The 27,673-nt window shown below is 33.7% G+C and overlaps 1 protein-coding gene and 1 long non-coding RNA gene across 2 annotated transcripts; both read right to left on the bottom strand.

Moving 5' to 3' along the window:
* Window positions 1–1,362: 1,362 nt before the first annotated feature.
* On the bottom strand, window positions 1,363–7,438 carry LOC129921814 (uncharacterized). The gene is made up of 2 exons (XR_008773793.1): window positions 7,189–7,438; window positions 1,363–1,826 (listed from the first exon to the last, which is right to left on the bottom strand). It is a non-coding gene; the product is annotated as an uncharacterized LOC129921814 (long non-coding RNA).
* A 4,451-nt stretch (window positions 7,439–11,889) lies between these two features.
* On the bottom strand, window positions 11,890–26,358 carry LOC106056508 (uncharacterized). The gene is made up of 4 exons (XM_056005077.1): window positions 26,229–26,358; window positions 22,063–22,169; window positions 19,031–19,184; window positions 11,890–12,397 (listed from the first exon to the last, which is right to left on the bottom strand). The coding sequence occupies exons 2-4, from the start codon at window positions 22,141–22,143 to the stop codon at window positions 12,231–12,233; spliced, it is 402 nt and encodes a 133-aa protein (XP_055861052.1). The 5' UTR covers window positions 22,144–22,169; window positions 26,229–26,358; the 3' UTR covers window positions 11,890–12,230.
* Between the last annotated feature and the right edge of the window lie 1,315 nt (window positions 26,359–27,673).

Genomic DNA, 27,673 nt, shown 5'->3' with positions numbered 1-27,673 from the left:
TGCGGTTTGCGCGCTGGACTGTCGTTCAGATTTATCAATTGTCCAGGGTTCAAACCCTGCCCGCTCCCATCCCCCGTCTTGCGGGAAGTTTGGACTAGGAAGTACACTATCTTCAATTCTGAAGCTTCATCCGAAACATGTCAAACAAACAAACAGCTCATGATTTGACAAAGTCATGTGGACTGAAACTTCCTGTCTACACTGGACGGTGCTCAAAAAAATGTTCATGCAGTCCCCAGTGTTTCCCAAAGTGGGGTAGGCGTAACCCCAGAGGTAGAGGAAGAGTTTGTAAAGGGGGGTGGTTAACTACTCTGATGTTAAGTTCATCAATTAGTGTGAAACATCAAATTATTATTATTTTAAATTTTTACATACTCTAAACTGATTCTATTTTATATTTTTAAGAAACATTTCTACAAAGATAAGGAAATTGATTATGGATTGGGAAGTAACAATTTCCATCGACACGCCCACTTTTTCAATGTGAAAAATAATAATAAAAACACCATCTTTCTGTTTCTTTGTATGTAACTAAAAATTGAGTATTTTTATTTATACATGCAGTCTATTTATTTATAACTTGTAGTCTATTTATTTATAAATCGCAAGTCCATTTATTTATACATTGCAGTCTATTTATTTATAGGCCTACATTGTAGTCTATTTATTTATACATTGTAATCTATTTATTTATTCATTGTCTATTTATTTATACAATGTAGTCTATTTTTTTATTCATTGCAGTATATTTATTTATATATTGGAGTCTTTTTTTTATAACTTGTAGTCTATTTATTTATACATTGTAGTCTATTTATTTATAAATTGTAGTCTATTTATTTATACATTGTAGTCTATTTATTTATACATTGCAGTCTATTTATTTATACATTGCAGTCTATTTATTTATAAATTGTAGTCTATTTATTTATACATTTTAGTCTATTTATTTATACATTGCAGTCTATTTATTTATAAATTGTAGTCTATTTATTTATACATTGCAGTCTATTTATTTATAAATTGTAGTCTATTTATTTATACATTGTAGTCTATTTATTTATACATTGCAGTCTATTTATTTATACATTGTAGTCTATTTATTTATAAATTGTAGTCTATTTATTTATACATTGCAGTCTATTTATTTATACATTGCAGTCTATTTATTTATACATTGTGTGATGTTGCCTATTCAGGCTGTCCTGAAGTCAACTATGGATGACTGTTGGATTTCAACCAATTACTCTGCCAGCGTTTGGGTGTAGATGTTCGGGTGTATTCCGTGTAGTTGAACAACAATACAGACAAGAACAGGCACATCGGTTTTTAACTAGTGAAGAGATGTAGTCAACACTGATGAACAATTTCACATAGATTTATTCTGATAAAAGGCCACAGTAGAAGTCTCTGTCACTAAACACGTCGTTACCCTGGAGTATTCTATCGCTAACTGATTTTCCGGTCTCTAACCCAACATATCCCAAACGTCACTAGTCCCGTTCAATATGCGTCTTCTATGGTGCGTCGCTAAATAACTAACCTATATAAATAAGGTGTCTAACAGATTCCTCCCCCCCTTGAAAAAAAAATATGGCAATATTTTTCCACTACTGTCAAGTCTTACAAGGGCATTTTCAATTTAAGGGGAAGACAACAAACATAAAATCTTGACATCTTCATCTTGACTTGACAGTTCCTCATATTCAATGTCAATGTTCATAACATTCCAGAATCATCTTCATTAGTACACAGTTCATCATGGAGGAAAATGTGGCATCTTATGGGCAGGTCATACATCACAAATGTTCTTCACTGGCAGTAATCTGATAAAATACAATATTTCAAAAAACAATTATAGACTTTATTTCCACATTCAATAAATTTTTTCCTTACCACCCTTTTATACGCTAATGTCCATTTTTCTTTTATACTCACCCTTTTCCATAGAACTAACTTTCGTCAATGATATATGAAATGATTCACACAAATAAAAATATCCATACTTACTTTTAAATGCTTAACATCAAATTTACTTATCTCCCTTTTCCATAACATATAAATGGTGTCAATATATTAATATATATTACATACTCAATATAATCATAGTTTATTTACAAAATTATTTCATTTCAATGTCATTCTAGATAATAGATCAGCTACAATATTCACAGATCCACTAATAGCTTTCACTTCAAATTTATACTCCTGTAGTGATAAGAACCATCTATAAACACGACTGTTTTTCATGCTCTTTTGCTGTATATACTGAATAGGTTTATGATCAGTTAATAATATGAATTTCCTTCCTATTAGATAGCTCTCTAGCTTAGTAATTACCCATATTACAGCTAAAGCTTCTCTTTCAATGACACTATATTTTTTCTCTGCCTCTGACAATTTTCTACTTACATATAATATAGGATGTAAGTTATCATAGTTCTGCATTAGACAACCACCAATAGCATTACCAGATGCATCAGTTGTGACATAAAATATTTTGTCTTTATCAGGTAGTCTTAATATTAGTTCATGACTAAAAATATCCTTAATTCTGTCAATAGCTTTCACACATTCCTCATTACAGACTACTTTTTGAGGTTTTCCTTTCTTAAGTAAGTCATTTAATGGATTCACTATTTCTGCTAAGTTCTTTATAAACTTTCTGTAATAATTTACTATTCCTAATATGCTTTTAATTTGTCTTTTTGTTGTAGGTATTTCAATATTAAGTACTTTCTTTATGTTATCTTCAATAGGGCTAATCATGTTGTTATTTACTTTATGTCCTAAGAAAATTATTTCCTCCAATCCTATTTCTACTTTTTCTGCTTGAATTGTAAGTCCACTTTCTTTTATTACTTTAAACACTTCTTTTACATCTACCAAATGTTCCTCCCAACTATTATTAAAAATACATATGTCATCCAAATAGCAAATAACATTTTCTTTGTTTCCAATTATCATGTTCATCATTCTATTAAATGTGGCAGGTGCATTTACTAATCCAAAACTCATATAATTCCATTGAAAAATACCATATGGTGTTACAAATGCTGTGTAAGGTTTTGCATTTTCTGTTAAAGGTATTTGCCAATAACCTTTAGTTAAATCTAATTTAGTAAAAAATTTTGCTCCATTTAATTTATGTAAAATATCCTCTATATTTGGCATTGGATATGGGTCAAATTCTGTGATGTTGTTAAGTTTCCTATAATCAATACATAACCGTATATCTCCATTCTTCTTTTTGGCTATCACAATTGGTGAAGCATAAAGAGATGTTGATGGTTCAATTATACCTGATTCTAGTAAATTGTCTATTTCTTTTTTTACTTTGTCTTGTAAATGTAGCGGTATTCTATATGGCTTAAGCTTGATAGGTTTTGAGTCTGTTACTTTAATGTCATGTTTAATAATATTAGTTTTTCCTGGTATGCTGGAAAAAATTTCTTTGTATTCCTGTATTATTTTAGTTATATCTTTTGACTTTTCCTTAGTTAAATTATTAAGATTAATCTTTTGCCAAGTTTGATTCTCTTTTGTTTCTATTACAGGTATTTCCTTAATATCATTTTCATTGTGATTTTCATTTGTTATTATCATCAAGCATTCTTCTCTTTCTGAAAATGTATTTTCTATTTCCTCCTGAATGTTTTGTATCAACTCATCTTCTCTATCATGATACAGTTTCAAATTATTTATGTGATATGTTTTAATTTTCCCATTTATTTCAATTTGATAATTCACATCATTAATTTGTTTTATCACCTTAAATGGACCTTTCCATTGTTTACCAATTTTATTTTTCAGGTCATTTATTAATATTAATACATTGTTTCCTACTTCTAGTGTTTTCAATTGTCTTTTCTTATTTATATTCTCATGAGCACTTTGTTTGTACTTCTTGTTGTTGTTATATGCTTGAGTCCATATCTCTTTCAATTCTGTTGTGATTGTTGTTTCACTGTCATTATTTAATTTATTATCATTGTCTATTAGATTTTCTTTAAAAACATCTAATTCATCTCTGGGTTTTCTTCCATGTATTATTTCATATGGAGAAAATTGTGTTGCTTCATGGATGTTGTTTCTATGAGCAAATAGTACATAGTTAATGTAATGATCCCACTTGTTCTGATTATTCTGAATTATTTTTGTTAATGATCTTTTTAATGAACCACCATACCGTTCACATAAACCGTTACTCTCTGGGTGGTAAACCGAAGAGTATATGTGTTGTATATTGTATTGTTTAGTCCATTTCTTAAATTGTTCTGACTTAAACTGAGATCCCTGATCACTCAATATAATTTTAGGTATACCATGTCTTGTAATTACTTTTTGAGTTATGGCATTAATGATATTTTCTGCACTTGTATTTGATAATGGGATTGCCTCTGGGTATCTACTAAACATGTCTATTACTGTTAGAATGTATTTGTTATTATTTTCAGTTTGAATTAAAGGACCTATTAAATCAATAGATACTTTCTGAAATGGTTCTGTAGGTTCATCCATTTCTTGAATGGGTGCTTTATTCACTAAGCTTTTGTTAGATCTCTTTTGACATATGTCACATGAGTTTATGTATTTGTTGATTGTTGCTTTCATTTTGGGCCAAAATACTTGTTTTGACAAATTCCTATAACATTTCTTTACTCCCCTATGTGCTGCTAAATTATTATCATGTGTCATGATTAAAACATCTTTCCAATATTTCTGTGGTAAGACAAGTTGTTTTATTTTCTTGTTATCATTACTTGTTTGTCTAAACAATATTTTATTCTCTATACAAAATTTCTCCATTGGATTATTATTGTTTTTATCTGATATTCTTGAATATATTTTCCCAATAATATTGTCATTAATTTGTTCTAATGCGAATGTGGGTGTTGTTTCTTTTTCACTTTGAGATATTTGTGTTTCAAGACTATTTTGTGTTTCATTTTCTATCTCTCTTTCCTTAATATCTGTATTTTCTATTTGTATTACATTACTGGTTTCTTTTTCTTCATCATTACTTATTACATTTATTGTATTTTCCTGTTTCTCATCTTGTTTATCCATTGATCTTGTTATTATCATACTTGTTATATTTTGTGTTTCTATGTTTTCATAATTTTGTCTTATGTTTTTGTATTTGTTTTGCCAGTCTTCTAATTCTTTTCTTGAACATTCTTTAACTCCTTTTATGTTTCCTACTAACATATCATATCTCATTTCTGGTATTGCAATGCCATCACAATAACCAGTGAAAAATGGAGTTTCAATGTATACCCTTATAGCTTTAAATTCCCTTACGGTGCCATCTGCTAATTCTACTTTCTTAGTAAACCCTTTATACCAATGAGGTTTGACAAATTTAGTTTTTACTGCCAAAGTGTTACAACCTGAATCCCTGATTAATTCCACCGGAATTCTATCTACAAGCCCTGGGTACACTGCAAAATTGTTCCTATTTCCTTCCATGAAATATATCCTATCTGTACCTTTATTTTTGTATTCCCTACTGTAATTCCTATTTCTATAATTTCCCCTGTCATTCCTATCTCTACTCCTATATCTACTGTTATTTTGTTCATTGTATCTATTTCTACTTCCAGACCTACTATTCCCTCTTCTACAGTTAGCTGCTATATGACCTTTTCCTTGACATTTAAAACAGGTTATTTCACTATATTTTCTATTTCCACTATTTGATCTGTTTCTATTTCTACTTCTATCAACATTTTCTTTGGTGTATCCTATTAAATCTACTTTGCTCTTATCCCTATCAGAAAATGGTTTATTGGGATAGGCATTTTTGTATACTCTCATTATCTCTGTTATTTCATCTATAGATTTTGGGTTTCTTTCTCTAATAAAAGATTGTAATTGAGGATCACATTTATTTACAAAGTTGTCCACTAGAATAAAATTTTTTAATCCCTCATAAGAGTTTATCACTTTTTCTAATTTTACCCACTTATTGAAAAAATCCTTTTCCATATTAATAGTAGTTTGGGGGTCTATTCCTAATGATGGTATATTGTCAAAGTATTTCTTTCTAAAAGTTGTAGCATTATGACCATAGGCATTCAGCAACTCTCTTTTTAAAACTTGATAGCTATCATCAATATGATGGTCATGATTTTGGCATATTGTTAGAGCTTGACCATGAACGAAGTCTATCAGTATTTCAGACCATTCTTCTTCAGGCATATTAAATGTAGACATTTTTGCCTCATATCTTTTCAGAAAATCACCAATGTCATCCTTCTGTTCATCAAAACTTTGTATCTTTCTCTTTAGCCATGTCTGCGAATTAGGGTTGTCTCTTTGAGTGGTATAATTATTTGAGTTATTTGTGTTATTTCCTTGTTCAGTTTGAGCTCTGGCTTGTGCTGCGTCCAATCTCATCTTCTCCATTTTAGCTTCATGTTCTCTCTGCCTTTCTTGGTCCTCTTTTTGCTTCTCATATTCTTCCTTTCTGATCCTATCTTGTCTCTCCATCTCTTGTCTTTGACGTTCTTCTTGTCTTTCTATCTCTTGTCTTTGACGTTCTTCTTGTCTTTCTATCTCTTGTCTTTGACGTTCCGTTTCTTCCTTCACAACTTGCTGTACATAAGCTGCTAAGTCCTTTCCTTTTAACTCCATGGCCTTTCCATCCTGCATAGCTGTTTCCTTAACCTCCTTAAGGTCCACATATGATGATGTAGCCATTGTATTTTATTTTCACCCAAATTTATATATTTTTACTTAGCCTATATTAGTTATGGCTATACTTTAAACTTATTTTATATTTAAGTTTTTACACACTTTTATACAAGTTTTAAGTGTTATGTCTCTATCTATAGATTTAGTAAATGTGTAAATCTAGTCTGAGTTATTATGGTTATATTCAAATCTGTATATTAGGTCTAGTATCACACAAATTTAAATCTAGTATATTATAGTATGTATAATAATACCATTTAGATCTAGTTATCAAGAGCACTATGACTATTAGTATGAATAACTATGATCAATTTTAAAATTTGATGTGACTGAAGTGTCTATAGAGTAAATTCAACGACTAACGACTGTCTAGAGTCTAGATCTAGAGTAGATTATGGTTCTATTTAACCATATGAAACAAATATGAGTTTATACAATGTCAAATATATCTTCAACAAGATATAAGTCTATATATCTAGAATGTACTACCTTCATTCATCTTTCAATTAATAATATTTCAAATTAGAGTCTAGATGATTTAATGTACTAACGAGGTGTACAAAAATTTGTAGATCTAAATTTAGCCAGACGACAGTGTTTGACTACATAGCCAGTTTCGGCATTATTCTCATGGCAAAATCATATTTGATTTTAACCGCTCAAACTAAAATTATTTTAGTCTGATTCACAATAAAAGAATCCTACCCGCACTTTCTATCATTAAGTGAAAAAAAATACAGATCTAATTAAATTAATAAAATAAATAATTTAAAATAATATAAACAAATGAAATAATTAAATGAGACTGCTATGGGTTGGGATATGACAATATGGCACACATTGATAACGTCACGAAGTAACTAAGCAACAATGGATATGACGTTTACACAAACAAAACAATTACAACCCTAAACGTATAATATAGCTTTTCATCTAAATTATGTCTTCTACCCCGAACGGGTTTTAAGGCTTCAGCACCACCTGAATTTCAGGCTAACATACCAAATTTAGACAAAATCTATTTCTAAGGACAATCTAAACATATACTAATAAGAAAAATGGCACTTAGCTTTTGATAAGAAAGATCCCTTTGTTCGGACTCCCGAATATGCTAGATCACAACAAATTCTCTTCCAGTTCTGACTCTGTTCTCCGGTGCTACCAGTGGATACAATCCGTGTCGAGTATCCCACGTAATGCCACAGATGTCTTGATATGCCACAGCAAAATGTTTCAGTTTCTTCGACGACTGTTGATGACCGTATGTGTAGTTCCGACGACTTTGTGTACACAGTTACTGACGAATAGGTTAACGGTTCCTCTGGCGATGACTTGATTTGTGTAGACGACTACTGACAAATAACAGTCTCTTGACGGCAACTTGATCTGGACGACTGACGAATAACGAATTTCTTGACGATGACTTGATCTGGGCTGACGAATAACGACTTTCTTGACGATGACTTGATCTGGGCTGACGAATAACGGTTCTCTAAAATAGTTCACTGCTTCTGCTGCTACTCTGGTAGTACGACGAAGTTTGCTGTTGTATGCTGCTTCACTAGACCAAACTGTCCAATGTAGACTAGGTGAAACCAAGGTCACCTCCGACGACGTTCCGTTATACGATTAACGGTTTTCAACGAAATTAAGTGGATGTAGCTGTTTCCACAACTTCAATATCAACAAGTCTAGATATCGTCTAGACCAACGAATACTAAATATATCAGTGTCCAGCAGCGAAAAATACGATTTTACTAACCTTCCAAGGGTTAAACACAGTGACCGTTATAAAAGTGGCAAGCAACCGGTTCAATGAGCAAACTGCTCCACAAGAATCTCTCAAAGGGTAAGACGACAGAGCGATTTCGATTTAGTTAGCTACCAAACTTGTAGTACTCACAATACTTCTGACAGCGGGTAAACTGTCCTTCTCGAAACTGACGAGGTAAAACTTGATACTCGATGTGGCTCCTACGACGAAGAAAAAATATGTCCAACAGGTTCACTAACGATCTCTCACCCGTTATGAATGAACGGTTTCTTTGGTTGTAGGTCGATTCAGCATATGAAGATCAGGCTTTGATACTATACTGGTTAAGTAGACCAGACGTTGCGATGATTACTGTCCTGACGAAGGTCACCCTGAGTTAACGGCTCGTTGAACGTACGATCAAGAACATGTAGATCTAGAACAAAGTCACTCTGCGATGATGCTGTGTTCAGCCGTACTCCGATGAAACTTTATAACTTCGAGTGCACGACCCTCACCTGAGTAAACGTTCTGCTTCGAGGTCCGGTTCGATGTTCGGGCTTCGGGCGTCGGGGGTCGCCACTGTGATGTTGCCTATTCAGGCTGTCCTGAAGTCAACTATGGATGACTGTTGGATTTCAACCAATTACTCTTCGGGTGTATTCCGTGTAGTTGAACAACAATACAGACAAGAACAGGCACATCGGTTTTTAACTAGTGAAGAGATGTAGTCAACACTGATGAACAATTTCACATAGATTTATTCTGATAAAAGGCCACAGTAGAAGTCTCTGTCACTAAACACGTCGTTACCCTGGAGTATTCTATCGCTAACTGATTTTCCGGTCTCTAACCCAACATATCCCAAACGTCACTAGTCCCGTTCAATATGCGTCTTCTATGGTGCGTCGCTAAATAACTAACCTATATAAATAAGGTGTCTAACAATTGTAGTCTATTTATTTATAAATTGTAGTCTATTTATTTATACATTGCAGTCTATTTATTTATAAATTGTAGTCTATTTATTTATACATTGTAGTCTATTTATTTATACATTGCAGTCTATTTATTTATACATTGCAGTCTATTTATTTATAAATTGTAGTCTATTTATTTATACATTGCAGTCTATTTATTTATAAATTGTAGTCTATTTATTTATACATTGTAGTCTATTTATTTATACATTGCAGTCTATTTATTTATAAATTGTAGTCTATTTATTTATAAATTGTAGTCTATTTATTTATACATTGCAGTCTATTTATTTATAAATTGTAGTCTATTTATTTATACATTGTAGTCTATTTATTTATACATTGCAGTCTATTTATTTATAAATTGTAGTCTATTTATTTATACATTGTAGTCTATTTATTTATACATTGCAGTCTATTTATTTATAAATTGTAGTCTATTTATTTATAAATTGTAGTCTATTTATTTATACATTGTAGTCTATTTATTTATACATTGTAGTCTATTTATTTATACATTGCAGTCTATGTATTTATACATTATTTATTCACAAATTGTAGTCTATTTAATAATTTATTGTAGTCTATTTATTTATACATTGCAGTCTATTTATTTATAAATTGTAGTCTATTTATTTATACATTGTAGTCTATTTATTTATACATTGTAGTCTATTTATTTATACATTGTAGTCTATTTATTTATAAATTGTAGTCTATTTATTTATACATTGTAGTCTATTTATTTATACATTGTAGTCTATTTATTTATACATTGTAGTCTATTTATTTATACATTGCAGTCTATGTATTTATACATTATTTATTCACAAATTGTAGTCTATTTAATAATTTATTGTAGTCTATTTATTTATACAAGTCTTTCTGAATACACAGAGAGACATTTAAGTCGCGTTCCCTTCGATGCCGTATTATAAGACCAGAGTGTAATTTCATTTTCAAGATGATTCTACTTCGAACACAGACATGAGTTGCTACTGTTAGAGGCGTAACTAAGATTACGCAAAATGCAGCCTCCCGCCGCCCCCCCCCCCCCCCAATGATGTTTAATTCCACTGGTCACTGTGTAGATAAGTAAGTAGCTAGTATTTCCCAAGAGACACTTGAACTGTCAAATCTCTTGTGGGACATCGTTCAAGTCGTTTTTGAGCTACCCGCCCACCTAGTTTTAACCTTTGACCCATGAGACTGCACGCCAAGAGTAGGCATTGTACAAATCAATAGTGATTGTATATGACCTAGATTTAGGCAAAGAGAGACAACCACATATTTTTTCACCTCAAAATTTTTATGCAGTTATGGTTCTTTCAATCGGCTACGCCCACACTGTCTGCATTAACATTTTCTACTAGTCTAATAATCACCTATACCAGTGTTTCTCAAACTTTTTCCTTAACGGAACTCTCCGCACATTCCGAGTATTTAGCGGAACAATTTTTTTTGAGAGGTTAATTCACTTGATGGCCTACTAGTTATGAATTCCAGTTTTTCGCGGAACACCTATTCAGGCCTCACGGAACACGAGGGTTTCGCAAAAAACAATCCGGGAAACACTAACCTAGACGCTGGGCTCGGGATTTATGTGTTGCTAAAATAGTGGGAGACCAAGTTTTATTTTGGTTAGCAAAGAATACCGAGGTAGCTTGTATTGTGTTCAGCATAGTCAAGCCCCGAGCATGTAACATCACTCTTAATCTTCCTATAGTGGATATCGATAGTAAGCGGCTATTAATTTCGTGGGATGAGTCTCGTTTACTTGCAAAATCTAGAAAGTTTTTTTTTCTTTAATTAATCGATTTCACTATTTCCTAGTTTGATAAGCTCAGGTGAAACGACCGCTACATATACCATGAAAGCCAACCATTTTGTTTTTAAAATTGATTATACAAAACATATTTTTAGCGGTCCCCGAAAGGGGAAAAGACGCTATTAGTTTTGTGTGAAATGTCTGAGCGTCTGTCCGTCCCGTGTAGATCTCATAAACTAGCAAAGATAGTGAAAATCCGACATAATAGTATTTAAGTTTTGATGCTACTGCTACTTTTTTCTTTTCTGAAAACGAAAAATCTAATTTTAAAATCATTATGCAAGTAGTTTCTTCATGAAAAAACACCACTTTTAGAACTATTCACTATTAATAGTAACAAACACGGGAAGCTCTTTAGAAGGGCTCACAGCAATGTACCGTACCATATTTTTAACATATTTATGCAAATGGTTTTAGATTTTTTGTCAAATTTTTTAAAATTACATTTTTATTTTACACACAAAAAAGTTTTCTTTTTTTTAAAGAGAAAAAATCTATTTAATATTACCGCGTGAACGGCAGTACGCGATTAGCAAAATAATACCTAACTATTTTTTTTTTAAAACAAATATTGTAAGTAGACACATCAAGGGCCGGCTTTGAATTATGAGAAAGCACAAACTCTCATAGAAATTTAGTTTAATGTTTTTATTTTTAAAATTACGTAATTTTTTAAATACTTGTTTTAAATTCTATTTTCATTTGCAGTAAAGAAAAATTGGTAACATATCGATATTTAATAATTTAGTGTTGCATAAAATATATTTAATTTAAATGAATCACTAACATTTATATATATTTGTTTGTGTAAACTAATACTAATATTGCAGCATACATGAGCGAGATTGGCAGTGTAATTGTTGACAAGCAATTTACATTTGTGTTTGTTATCTCCTACGTTATGTTCTGATTGCATTGTAAAATGTTCACGGTAAAAGTAAACAATGTTGTTCGTACATCAAAGTTAATATTAACCCACAAAAAAGGATTTAGGTCTGGAAGTTATACAGTTGTAATATATTACAGGTGGAGTTCTATAATCTTCTGGAACGCCACAGGTGCGCGACATTTGACGAACGGCTTTCTCTTCACGGCAGCACTTGTCTCTACACTCAATGCTGTCATTGCATCTGACGCCTAGGGAGATCATACACAAATATTTGTAAATGGATTTACAATGTTAAACATGATAGAGTGAGAGAGTAATAAAGAGAGAGAGAGAGAGAGAGAGAAGAAAAAGAGAAGAAAGAGAGAGAGAAAAAAAAGGGGGGGAAGAAAATGAGAGAGAGAGAGAAGAGTAGGAAGAGAGCGAGAAAGAGGGTAAAAGAAAGAGAAAAAGAGAGAGAGAACGGGAGGAAAGAGAAAAGAAAGAGAGAGGAAGAGGGATGAAAGAGAGAGAGAGAGAAAGAGAGAGAGAAAGAGAGAGAGAGGAAACAGAGAGATAAAAGAGAGGGATAGAGAAGCATGTGTGTGAGAGAAGAAAAAGAGGTAACAAAGAAAAAAAGAGATGAAAAAAAAAGTGAGAGAGATGAGCTATAGTATAGAAAAAGAGAGCGAAGAGAAAGAGACGAGAGAGAGAGAGACAGACAGAAAAAACAGAGAAGTGAGAGTGAGAGTGGAGACTAAGAAAGAAACGACAAAAAAAAAAAAGAGAGATACGTAAAAGAGAGAAAAGTGACACAGAGAGAAAAGAGTAAAGTGACAATGAGAAGAGAGGGACTGATAGAGGGCGAAATGAAAATAGAGAGAAGTAAGAAAGAGATACATACAAATAAAAGATACATACATTGATCTATATTAAAGAACAAAGCTTTGAAACAAATCGGATAAACCCGTTCTCAGAGTATTTTCTATTTGATATAAAATGCTCAGCTGAACGGGTAAACCCATTTTCACACTGTTACTCTACTTTCGTAGCAAAAATTTAAAAAAAATCTACGAAAAAATTCGCCAAATTGATATAGATCTATAGATCCAATCTACTGGATCAATAATCTCCAAACTATAGCCCGCAGGCGAAGGTCATATCCGGCTAGTATAATATAAAGCACATAGTAAGGCGTATGCAGGGCAGGTCTTAGGCCACAGCAACCTATGCGGCCACACTGTCATTGGCCCCGCGCTAATTCTAGATCTAGATGTAAATAATTAAATTATAACTTAGAATTACAGGGTTTCCGCAAACTTATGTTTTTCCAGGAACTCCTGGAAATCTCCTTTAATTATTCAAATTTCCTGAAAATTAGACAACATCGTCATTTTGATGTGTCATTCAATATGTAAAACGCCAATCCTAAGCGCGATTAAAAAAAACATGTATTGTCAGCTTTCATTTAATAAAAATGTGATAGTAACTCATTACTCTAGCTGCTGATGATGTTGTGTATGCTATCCTTAGAGACATGAAGAATGCAAAGTATTTTTAAGTGCTATTGGATAGTACTCCAGGACATAAGTCACAAAGAGTAGATGTCATTAACACTCCGGTATGTATCAGATGGGGTTAATGAGAAAGAGCCTATAGTTATATATGAACGCCCATGGCCAGCCCTTACAATTGTAGGACCCAATGCGAAAAGGAAAGCGCGGGTTGCAGTCTGGGTAGGGGTAAGGATAGTAAGTGAAAATTAAAGTTTTGTCAGATAAAATAAATTTGTCTATGTATTTTATTTATTCTTTACTAAGTACAAAATCACGATCAAATTAACTTTACTTTACGAGCGTTGCATGTATCGAAGTCAACATTCCATTTCATACATAGATCTTAGATTTTAATCATTTCAGGAGATTTCCAGGATTTTATTATATATATATATATATATATATATATATATATATATATATATATATATATATATATATATATATATGTTTAGAATTACAGGAGATTTAGTTATAATTGTACAATTTAATAATTTACACCTATAATTAGTGCAGTGGGCTATGAAAGTGCGGGCCCACTGCGGCCGCATAGACGCTGTGAACGCTTTATTAAGTGTCTTCTGGGCCGGGCTTAAGCGATGTACTAGTGAATGAGCTGGAGAAGCTTGAATTAAATGTTGACAATATTCGTGGACAAGGTAACGATAACGGTGCGAACATAAAAGGCGTCAATTCTGAAGTTCAAAAACGCCTTTTAAATATTAACAACAGAGCAATTTTTTACTCCATGTGCGTGTCCTAATTACAATCTGGTGCTAGCAGACATGATCAAAACATGCACTGATGCGTTCACCTTTTTTGGAACTATACAACGCGTGTACACTATCTTCTCAGCATCTACAAAGTAGACCCACAAATGAAGAGAACAATTCCAATCTGTCTGTCGAAGCATTTCATTATCAATATCTGAACTTTGTGACGCACTCGATGAATTAACTAAAGAGACTAATGATGCGATAATTAAAAGTGAATCAGAAACACTGTATGAAACATTAAAGCAGTACAAAGTCTTAGTGTCTCTTGTGTTATGGTACGACGTGCTCTTCCAAGTCAGTTTCGTGAATAAAGAACTGCAAGGTGAAACAGTAAATTTGAGCACTGCTATGAATTCGTACAAAAACTTGATGACTTGGCTAAGGAAACTGAGAGTTGATGGGTTTGTTCAGATTCTGGTTACTGTAAAGGAATTGGCAAAAACATGGAAGTTGTTGGAATCTTTCCAGCCAAACGTCAAAGGAAAATGCGGGATGATAAATCTGTGGAAAATGTCACACCTGGAAATGCTGGAGATGACTAAGGGATACATTGCTTCAACAGAATTGTGGACACTGCAAGTCAATCCTTGCATCCAGATTTGAACAGCTGAAATCACACCACAATCTATTTGAGTTTCCTGTCAAGAGCCTTCAGCGTTATGACATATAAAAGTTAACAGCGAACCTCAAGCAAGCATTTAGGTCATCAACAGACCAGTCAGCAGATATATGTGGGTGAAAATGAGCAGATGAAATGGAATCATTAAGGCAAATTCTACTAAATACCGCCAAAACACTGGTAATTTTTTTTTTAGCTTATCTGTCCACTAATGAGAGATACACTGCTTTCATCCATTCATTCAATTGTTAAACGTAAGATCTTGTTGTTAACTAACTTAACTATTTGTAACTAGTGTTCGTGTTAAACAATTGTCGTTCAGTTGAGTGACATTTAGTCGGCATTTAGTCAGCCTTAGTTTCACATATTACTACTCTTTACTTTAGTTATACTGTTCAGGAGGGGAAGCCCGGACCCGTACATCTTACCCTGAGCCCGAAAAACCCCTCCTGACATTCGCAACACTTAAGACTCGTAAAGTTAATCTGATCGTGATTAGGCACTTAGTAAAAAAAAATGAATGAAATGTAAAGACAAATTTATTTTCAAATACAAAAATCTTAATTTTCACTTATTGTCTTTATCCCTACACAGACTAGGCCCCGCGCAGTCCGTTTCGCATAGGGCCCCGCAATCGTTAGGTCCGGCCCTGGTATGTATGTATGTATGTTTGTAAGTATGTTTGTTTTTATGAAGGCTCCTAAGTATGTATATATTGATGCATGTTTGTATGTATGTATGTAAGTTTGGTTTGCATGTATGTATGTATGTATGTAAATGTTCTTAGGATACTAACGCTAAACCTAGCATGTGTTAAGTTGCCCTAGAACAAACTGAAGATTTTGCAATATCTGTGAATACAGAAACATTAGTTTCCCCTGTGTGGTAACTGGCAGAGTGAATCTTTTACAGTCAGCTTGTGGGCCGCGCACATTTTTAATAACATTTCGCCATCGCTGTTGCAGTGACCAATGCCACGTCTGTCCAGCACATGTCTCCAGGTTTTCCAATCAGATCCCACCCTGGCGCTGAGTTTGTCTGTTTAGGGTGTTTTATTTATTGCAGAGATCAGGGGCGCACTGGGTATCAAAATCGGCCCGGGCATTACCATATAAACCGGCCCACAAATGGCATGTCATATATTTCCGCAATTTTTATATACATATGTATTAGTGTGTGTATATGTAATTAATCTTCATTACATTCTTATCTTTCATTCTTTTAAACGTTTTTTCTACCCTAGAATACTCTCTTCCTATAATTAGTGAAAGGCAGTACACACCGCCAAGGGACAGCTAGGGAGTCTGGGGGAGCGCTGTAAGCCGTTATTTTAAGCTTTAAAAAATGCATATTTCGAGGTATTTACAGTGCAATTAGCCTGCTACTCTTCCGCTTAAAAAATCAAAAACTTAATCTTCTATTCACTGGAGTCCAGCGACTGGTAGAAAATGGTAAAATGCTTTAGTTTTGTATTGGAGGGGGGGAGGGAAACCACAAAATCCTTTTTGGGTACGCTCATGAAATTTGGTGACTAGTTTGCTTAAGTTGACTGCACTGAGGAAGTTAGTAAAGTTTCCCTTTCAGACAATGAGATTTGAGGCCAGTGATGGTTTGAATTCCTCCCCTCTCGTCTACGCCCATGTGTTTAATCATAGTTGTAAGCCTAATTTTATTCAAAATATATAAAGTTTGTGACGCATCGGAAACTGAATGTATGCTTTCGTAGGCTTATATAATGTATTCTATTTATACATGTATGTAGTCTGAAAACTATAAACACTACAATAGCAGTCTTAATGAGTTTCAAACTTTTTGGTATTACTTATAGATTACAGATGTTTCTTCAAAAAAATAAAATAATTAGGTCCTACGCATTTCTCGTGTCAATCTAATCATGCATGTTGATCTGTGACTTAAAATATGCTAAATCATTGGTTTTCCTGGCTGACTCAGGCAACCCATTCATTTAAAGTCTATCACCACAAATACAAAACTAGGGGTCTAACGAGCCGTCATCCTCCCTACATTGCTCTATGTCTCAGAAACATGGATAGTGTACAGTTAACATGTAAAGAAACTGAACCACTTCCACATGACATGTCTGTGAAAAATACTGAATGTCAAATGGCAAGACAAAATACCAGACACTGAAGTACTTCAAAGAGCGGGTCTGCAAAGCATCCACACAATCCTGATGCAGTTCCAGCTGCGATGGGCAGGACACGTATGCAGAATGAAAGACCACCGCATCTCTAAACGACTCTTGTATGGCCAACTAAGCGAAGGAAAGCGCTCGCAAGGTGGGCAAAGAAAGCGCTTCAGGGACACCCTCAAAGAATCTCTGAAGGCGTTCAGCATAGATACAGCCACCTGGGAGACAGGCACATGACAGAGCATCATGGCGTCGCGCTGTGAAAACCGGCGCACAGGTTGCTGAGGAAAAGAGAACAATGCTGGCAGAAGAAAAACGCCAGAGAAGAAGGCCAATGACACTAGCTCCAGCTGTAATAACCTGCCTAGTGTGCGGCCGAACATTCCAGGCTCACATAGGTCTCACCAGCCACACGAGGAGACATAAAACCCCAGTGCAAAGCCCTCAGCCCCCTGGATGACAAAGTGGTCATAATCGAACCATATATATATATATATATAGATAGATAGATAGATAGATAGATAGATAGATCTCTCTATTCCTTTAAAAGATAAGAGAAAGCAGAACGGTAAGAGATGTACTTCTAAATGTGAAAAGCTCTTGCTTCCTCCGAGTACATTCTCAAAATAGCGATTTGTATATGAATATATTATTTAAAAAAATAAATGATTCTAAATCTCTTTTCATTAAATATCGGATGTGACAGCGGTATATAAATTATTTTAATTATTGTAATAATTTTCATTATTAATGACTTCATACTATGCATAAGCTTGCCATTAATCATAATGGTATAGAATTGATTTAGATCTAGATTTATGTTGTAATTAAATAATTTGTTTTTTTGTAAGTCTTAAGTGTAGTATGTTTAGATATATGCTATTACAAATAAACAACAAGAAACTTTTTCTTTTCAAATCGCAGAAAGTAGAACTTTATACCTATATTGAGATATGAATAAATTGGGTGGTTTGCGATTTCGCGGCTGTATGTATGTGTTTGTAAACTTCTATTAAGTTTTGTTAAAGAGCTAATTGTCTCCCCTTTTGCCGCGTTATATCAATGTTTTCTAACTTAACCTCTCCCATCCCTCTTTTCGTTAACTTTCAATGGAACCATTAAAAAAAGGGTGAGGGAAGGAGCAAAACCAAAAAAGGAGTGCCATCAAAGGCCCATGCCGACCAGCAAAATGATCAGGCCAAACACAGTCTCGAAGACATCAAAGTAGTGTTGAAGGCATGCCGCTAGTGCATAGCAGAAAGTACGGTCTAACGTTTTACAAATGATAATACGTACAGTGTATAGTGTAATTCTTAAAATTACATTCTTGTAGAATTTCAAACAAAATTAATTGTAATAATAATTTACAAAAAAAAACAAAAAAAAACAAGAAAACGTGTTTGGGCCTTTGTGTCTTGCTGCTGTCACTTTTGAATTTAATTTTCTTTGGTCGCGACCAGACCGGCCCATTTGGTACCGGCCCACCGGGCATTTGCCCGTCTGCCCATATAGCCAGTCCGCCCCTGGCAGAGATCAAATCTGAGTAGAATCCTTCCTAAATGTTGTTTAAAAATGGTTGGGGCATATTAGAATTGCATGTCGCCTTGAGGTCAGGGTAGGCGTAAAGTCATTACACGGTCATTTATTCCTTCTGGTAGCCCTGCTAGATTGTTGGCTAGTTTGGATTTTACTGCAAAGCCAACACTAGCCGTGGGACACTGGGCAGAATCGTTTTTTTTTTAAATATATTTTCGAATAGATCTAGGTTCTATTCTATAAAAATAACTTATGAACAATCTTACCAGAGGCAAGTTTCGGTCCAGCATTTACCTTACTTTGAAGGTTTGTACAGAATGTAGATTCCGAAAAGTCTGTATATCCATTGTGTGTTAAGCAGACTTCATTTGCTTGACAGCATCCATCAAATCTTGAGCAGAATTGGCCCGTTTGAGCACACTGGTGAAATACAAAGAACCTAATCAAGCTTGAAGCTAATCAGATTAAAAACAAATGTTGAACAAACAGCAAGAAAAACAAAACGAAACAATATAGTTTGTATAGAGAATTTTTTTTTTATAAAGCTTATATCAACTCACTATGTCTGTTTGTATGTCTGTCTGGTAAAAAGTGCGTGCACGTTATTTCTGCCACATCAATTCTCGAATCAAGCTTTAACTTCGCACAATTATTCATTGAGACAGACAAAAAATGAATCAATAAAAAAAAGTAATCGGTTAGTCTATTAAACACTGGTAATTCTTTATTTTGTTTAAGAGCAAAAAGGGAAACTTATACTATATATTCACAGGAAATGGCTGAATGTGTTGTGTTTAGGCCCCTTAAATAATTGTTAGAGCTATTTCTACCACACGCATTCTCCGATCAAGTTTATACTTTAATTTTAATATAAAAAACCACTACAAGCTAATGATAATTGATTAACCTTTAATTTATCTTCCCAAACATCGCAATAGTTTAATGTATGTATAATAGATTGTTCTGGATGTTTGTATATATAGTAAGAGAAAAAGAGATTTCACATAAATCTAATACCGTTATTTAAATTTTTGGGATGGTGTCGTATGAAAATTAGATGTACCATAGCCTTGTGGAGAGATTTTCATACCATAATTTGGTGTTAGGAAGTTGTTTTCCTTAAAAATCAGAACATAATATTAACGATAATTAGATTTTGTAACGTTTTAGCTAGAATGTTAAATGTAGTGTAAGAGAGAAGTGAGATTTAACATAAATAGAATAAAAATATTTTTCATAAAAATCCAGAAAAACCTATTTCCGTAAATGAGAAAAAGATTATCTGTTTTATTTATTTGAAGAGGGATTTCAAACATTGTTTTGGAGTTATTAGATTTTTCATAAAAAATTAAGAACTTTTTTGGCGACGATTTGTAAGAAAATTAAAGTAATGTAGGTCGTTTTTTTTTTCAAACTAAATCCGGAACATTCTTTACCGATAAAAAAAAATATCGTTGATATTTTTGAAAAAAATAAAGTCATTTAACATAAATTTGTTTTAAGATTAAATTACAAAACAATTTGATATCGATAATTAAACTATCTTATATAATGCAGACGTTACTTCAAAAAAGAAGATGATTACGTCCTACGCGTCATGCATATAGTGACGTATTGTCAAAGAATATAAGTGTAATATTAGTCAATTATGTGATTTCAAACATTCATTTGACATAATTTATTTTTTATAAAGCAATATCCGGAATAACTTTTTAGTTAATGAAATATAAGTCAGTATAGAGATTTTCATTATATGCTATTTACATTAAAAAACAACAACGGAACAATAGATTATTCATCATGTGTTCTTGAATCGTTTAAGCATGGAAATTAAATGTAAGTAATATAAGTTAGAAGAACAAACAAACATTCTTTGACATTGATTAGTTTTGCACAAAAACATCCGGAAAATATATTATAGATTGAGATGTTTCGGAAGCTTTTAGAGTTTTATTTTTTATCTAAACAGACCAACCGACAGACAAAAGTAGCCGTTGCACCTAAACCTTTCAAGCCGCATCGCATTTCTCTTCTAGTTTCTAGATCTGAGTGTGACAGACAGACAGATGGACATTTACGGGGAAATTAACCACTTATTATTTTATTAACAAATTATTTTTAATAATTTATTAAAATATTATTAGATTAACTTCGCACAATTATTTCTTGTACCCGACAAAAAAAGAATCAATTTTAAAAAATTGACTCAATCAGGTAATTAACTATTGATATTTTTTTGGTATCGAAAAAGGGAAAGAAATAGTACTTGACAGACATGGTGGTATAAATTATTGAAAAGCCGGCAGCATACGTGGCATGGGTGGGTTTGGTCAGTTGGAGATAGGTCTGCTTCTTCTGTCAGCTTTGTGTTGGTTCGGCGCACTTTCGCGCTGGCCACTCTCCATGATTCGTATCTCGTTCTCCTTGCTTCGTATCTCGTGACTCCGACACTCACAGCTTCACGCCATGAGGAGCGACCGAGAGCTAGTGCTTCCCAGCCGTGAATGTCGGTATCATAGGAGCATAGCGCATTGAGAAAACCAAAAGCATGAAATTGCGCTAAACAAAAACCATTGCTAAAAATATTTCTATTCGCACAGTTAGTGCTAGTCTAGATCTATTACAAATTTAAATAGATGACTGATTGGAACTAATTGATACAACTACGTTTAATTTCAGCTTTAGTTTTAAACAAACATTTTTTAAAAGAAGTTTCAATTTGGTTTTATTCATTGTAATTTTTTATTTGACTTCTTTTGAATGTAGAGAAACAACAGTGATACAATGTATCATATCTTGCGCGCTTTATCTCTCTCTCTCTCTCTTTATGTCTCTCTGTCTCTCTCTCTGTCTCTCTCTCTGTCTCTCTCTGTCTCTATCTGTCTTTCTCTCTGTCTCTCTCTGTCTCTCTTTGTCTCTCTCTCTCTGTCTCTCTCTCGCTGTCTCTCTCTCTCTCTGTTTCTCTCTCTGTCTGTCTCTCTCTCTGTCTCTCTCTCTGTCTCTCTCTGTCTCTATCTGTCTTTCTCTCTGTCTCTCTCTGTCTCTCTTTGTCTCTCTCTCTCTGTCTCTCTCTCGCTGTCTCTCTCTCTCTCTGTTTCTCTCTCTGTCTGTCTCTCTCTCTCTGCCTCTCTCTGTCTATCTCTCTCTCACTGTCTCTCTTTCCCTGTCTCTCTCTGTCTCTCTTTCTCTCACTGTCTCTTTCTCTCTCTCTGTGTCTTTCTGGATCCTAGCTCAGGAGTACTGGGGATGGCGGCGGGCATGGTTCGCAATTATAACTATATAAAACAACTTGACTTACCTGTGCTGTCCTTGACTCTGACCAATCGACTGCTACAAGACAAACAATCGTCAAGATAATTTCAACATTCAATAGTGCCATTTGTTTTTTTCCGTTTTAGTTTTCAACTGTGTAATAATGAAAGACAAAACATGTTTAAGTTTAAATTATTGCTAACGGAAGCAAACTCACGACTACTCCAACATTGAGAAGATCATCCCGTATAACAGTTAAGTCAGGACTTATTAAACATGCAATAGACAGGACTTATTAAACATGCAATAGAGAGGACTTATTAAACATGCATAGTGATGGGAACTAAACTAAATTTTTTTAGTTAAACTAAAACTAAGTTTCAACTAAAAAAAAGTAATTAAACTTTTAGTTAATAACAAATTGAAAAAATTAGTTATACTAAACTAAGAAACTTTAGTTAAACTTTTACTAACTATTTTGACCTTTTTTAAGGACGAAACAGCCAAACATGAAAAATATAAAGCACAACCAATCTCTTTAGCAAAATGTAATAAACATTTATTTGTGCACATGAAAAAAGATTTAAATGTCTTTATGGGATAGATGTGTAGATCTTAAATTAAGATTCTTAATAGAATCACTAGAATTAGAATGATACTATTATAGAAAGAAATTAGAAGTAATTGTCCAAGTTCTAATATAAGTACCTTTAGAAGTAATGATAAAACTGCATGTTGACTCTCTAACTAACTCTAGATTTTAGAATATTCTGGATCTAATATCTTCTACAAACAAAATGATCAGAAACATAATCTGGATCTAGAATTAAATCTAGCTACTAGACCTAGATCAAATAATTAATATTTTAATCTAAAAATAATCTAAGAAATACTAGTTACTACTACTACTACTAGATCTAAAATCTAGATAGAGTCTAGTAACTAGTAGATATCTTAGTAACTCTAGATCTAGAGATTTTAGATTATTATAATTATGATAATTATGATTATAACTAGATATGGGTATTTATGTCTGTATACTCTATAGTAGTTAATACTAGATCTAGTCTAATAGATCTAGTTCGTAGATATAAGTATAATTATAATAGAAGTAGATGTAGATCTAGTCTAGAACTCTAGATTTAGTTAATTTAGTATTAGATCTAGTATATAGTGACGACTATTATTACTATTATTAGTTAGTTAGATACAGTTAGTATTAATAGTATTATAGTCATTATAGATCTATCATCTATGCATCTTAGGTCTTAGTATAATAAGTAGGCCTAATCTAGATATAATATATCTAGATCTAATAATCTAATCTAGACTCTAATTCTAGAATAGTAGAATCTCTAAACTCTAAAGTAATAGATCTAGTCTCATAAAGTAATGTAATATAGTATAGATTTCAATTAATAGATCTAAATCTATATTATTGACTTATAATTTTAAATTTACATCTAGAATCTAGATCTAAGACTACTAAGAGTTAGACTCTACTTAAAATTAAGACTAAGAGACTAAAATAATTAAATATATTATTATTATTACTATAGATCTAATAGTAGTAATAGACTAATACTAATAGACTAGATGTCACTAGACTGTAACTCTAGATCTATCTAGTAAAAAGTTTTAAAATAAAAAGAGAAAGAGTCGACATTTCTTTTAGATCTATAGTAAAGCAAAATTCTTTGTTTGCAGCTATACAGGAACACACTGGTGTCTAAAAAAAAGCAACAAAATGTAGATCAATAGAAGCAAGGAATTATCAGGATTTATCAAGCAGCGAAACTTGCTAGAAATATAATGAACACGTTTATTTTTCTAGCCTTTGAAATACATTGAATTGGCGGGAATAGCGACCATTATAGGGTAAAGGTCAAAAGGCTTTCTAGTGACCTGTGCACCCTCTAGTTTATTCTCCTCTCTATTATTCATTACATATATTCTCCAAATTACATAGATCTAAATATTTATTGGTATGTATGTTAAAAAAGTTTGTAAAATTTGTAATTAAACTTTTTAGTTTGTAACTAAAAAAAATTAATTAAACTAGGATTTTAACTAAACTTTTTTTTTTAAATTAAACTTTGGCCTTAACTAATTTTTTTTAGTTAAACTAAAAGTTAGCAACTTTTTAGCTAACTTTTGCCCATCACTAAACATGCAATATAGAGGACTTATTAAACACGCAATAGAGAGGACTTATTAAACATGCAATAGACAGGACTTATTAAACATGCAATAGAGAGGACTTATTAAACATGCAATAGACAGGCCTCACTAGACTGGCTCTTCAAAAGCTCTTTGGGCAGAGTGCATCACCAAATTTCTTACTACGCTTAATTATGACAAAATACTTTCTCTCTCTCAATCTCTCTCTCTCAATCTCTCTCTTTCTCTTAACTATACCTTACTCTTGTTCTCTGAGTTTGTCAGACCGACGCATGAATGAAATGACACATTTATTGAAACAATAATTCTTTAATTAGGTACGCTATAAATAAAACTACATTGGAGAAAGTTGATAAAAAATTTCAATCCGAAAATAAAACATATCAATTATTTTGAAAAAAAATGAGCCACACACTACACCAGTCAATGATCAAGAGACTAGACGTCTGCTAAAACACTCACCCACTCCTCCATCCTTTTAGCAAAGGTAAATAGAGCTAGAGGTCTACTAGGTCTCTTTCTAAAATCCTTCATAATTGTACCAAATCTAAATAGATCTAAATCATAGACTATATATATAGTCTATGATCAGGGGCGGACTGTGTATCAAAATCGGCCCGGGCATTACCATATAAACCGGCCCACAAATGGCATGTCATATATTTTCTAGTGGGGGGGATTTTTACCCCACTCCGCATTTATATATATATATTATTGTGTGTATATGTAATTAATCTTCATTACATTCTGATGTTTCATTCTTTCAAACAAAATTTTCTACCCTAGAATACTCCCTTGCTATAATTAGTGGAAAGACAGTACACACCGCCAGCTGGGGAGTCTGAGGGAGCGCTGTGAGCCCCCCCCCCCCAACTGGATTCTGGGGCGAAGCCCCGCAACCAAGCATAATTTCCGTTATTTTAAGCTTTAAAAATGTATATTCTGAAGTATCTACAGTGTAATTAGCCTGCTACTCTTCCGCTAAAAAAAATTCAATTGAAAGGGGGGGGGGGGAGGGAAACCACAAAACCTCTTTTGACTACGCTCATGAAATTTGGTGACTTTGTTTCCTTAAGTTGGCTGCACTGGGGCAGTAAGTAAAGTTTCCCTTTCTGACAATGAGGTCTGAGGCAAGTGATAATTTGAAGACCCTCCCGGCCATGCCCATATGTTATATTATAGGTGTAAGCCTAATTCTCTACAAATATATAAAGTTTGATAACGCATCGAAAACTGGATGTATGCATTCGTAGGATTACATAATGTATTCTATTTATACATGTATGAAGACATCAAGGCAGTCTATGCCGCTCGTGCATAGCAGAAAGTACAGTCTAACGTTTTGGAAATGATAATACGTACAGTGTATAGTGTATTTTTCTTGTTGAATTTCAAACAAAATTAATTGTAATAAGAATTTAAAAAAAAAAAAAAACGTGTTCGGGCCTTTTTTAAAAGTTGTCTGCATTGAATTTTTTTTTTTCTTTGGTTGCGACCAGACCGGCCCATTTGGTATTTGCCCGTTTGCCCATATAGCCAGTCCGCCCCTGTCTATGATCTAAAATCTAAATGTAGATGTCTGCTGAAACACTTCCCATAATGCTTTGTCCGTTATATTTCTCTTGTTTTGGGCATTCTTTCGGAAATGAGGATTATTTCTAGACATCCTGCAGGTTGGCAGAGGTAGCCAGAATGGTAGCCTACGAACTCGGAGCTCTGATCGACATTTATATGTATGCTTAGAACTATTTAGCGGTGAGATTTTAACATTCAAAGTGTCGACATAATTGAAAGTCACTGATCCAATGGTGTCATTCATACATTCACGCTAAACAGTATCATTTAGTCGTAGCACTACAAAATGGCGCAATAAAACGCTAGGGAGTAGGACTGTGTGTGTGTGTGGTGCAAAGAATGGAGTTAGTGAAAGGGAGAATATAAACATAAAATGTGTGATAGAGATCGAGAGAAAGAGATCGAGAGCGAGAGAGAGAGAGAGATGTGGGATAATGAGGAGGTGTTAATACTTACTGTAACTTGATTCTTCAGAACTCTGTCGGATCCAAACGTAGTCAGGCTGTTATATACAACTGCTCAATTAAACCAGCTGCTAATCCTCAGCCACGTAGTACCAAATAGGCAGTGGCGTAGCCAGATATTAGTGAGTGGGAACTCAAAGATTTTGAACGTTGGTGTGTGACTAAAAAAACAACAAAATAAAAAACAAAACAAAAAGAACGAGTTAAATTGAATGTACTTAAACATTAACAAAACACATTCCAATCCAGTTTTTACCTTTTTACAAGTAATAGTGCGTCATGACACTCAATTCAGTTACAACTTTTACAATTAGTAATGTCATGACACCTAAAAGTAAAACTTCCCTGTCCAGACCTTGTGGTCTACAAGGCAGATGATGTAAAGGTCATCTGTTTCTGTGGCCTAGGTTAACGAGGGTGTCATGTGGCCAGCACAACGACCAACCGCCTTTACTTATCATGTACCCATTAGAGCTGGGAGGACTCAGAGGCGCCCAAAGATCCCTCGAATTAAAAGTCCCAGTCTTCACCAGGATTCGAACCCGGTTAATCCGGTTCAGAAGCCAGTCGCTTTACCACTTAGCCAAGGCGCCTTCCATGACACCTAATTATTTTTTAATTTTTAAGAGCTATAGCAGACCATCTGATCTTTCATATTCTAAGTGCATTTATATCTAATCTTTTGGTCCAGCCAGCGAGCTTAGGGTCATATAACTTCTTGATTAAATGTTTCGCAACTTTGAAATTGAATGTTCTGCTGAAGAAACTGTCAACTCTGGATCCACACAAGATCTTGCTACTTCTGTAGCCTCAATTTTCTCGCGCTCAAAGCAATGCCAAGAATTAATTTCTTCATTACAGATCTCGATTTATTGCAAGTTTTTACTTGCTACAAAGCTTTCTTTTTTTCCGAAATTTTTTGCGCTGACAATTTGGTACTCGAAAATAAGCAGAACAAATGTGTCAGGCACTTCCGCGCTGTGTACTACGCAGATAAACTAAAGGGAGGTAACACTCAAATAACGAAGTAAAAAACAAACACACACACACACAAAACAGTCGAAAGGCCAACAATAGAAGTTAGTCAACGAGTGAATGTCGAACAAGAAGTTGAATAATAACGAAGGGAACCGTCGAATGTCGTCAAACTAAATCTCTACGTCCATCCAAGCGGCCCCTCTCTATAGCCTAACACACTTAAACACTTTAACTGACATAGACGAAAGCACCTGGTAGCAGGCGGATTCAGAACAAGACAGTTGAATGTCACTCTCAAAGGCGGTGGTAAACAAATTTGAGACTTAAAGAAAATCCGCTGTCCAGGACAGACGTAGATCTAGACGAAGAATAAAACTCTAGATCGACCACCGGTGGACAATGGTTATGCCTGCGCTAGATGTAACAAAATATGTAGGTCACAGCTGGGGTAGCCACGGG

Source organism: Biomphalaria glabrata, chromosome 11 (genome assembly GCF_947242115.1).
Source record: "Biomphalaria glabrata chromosome 11, xgBioGlab47.1, whole genome shotgun sequence".
In the NCBI taxonomy this organism is placed as follows: domain Eukaryota; kingdom Metazoa; phylum Mollusca; class Gastropoda; family Planorbidae; genus Biomphalaria; species Biomphalaria glabrata.
This window is presented reverse-complemented; position numbering and strand designations above follow the sequence as displayed.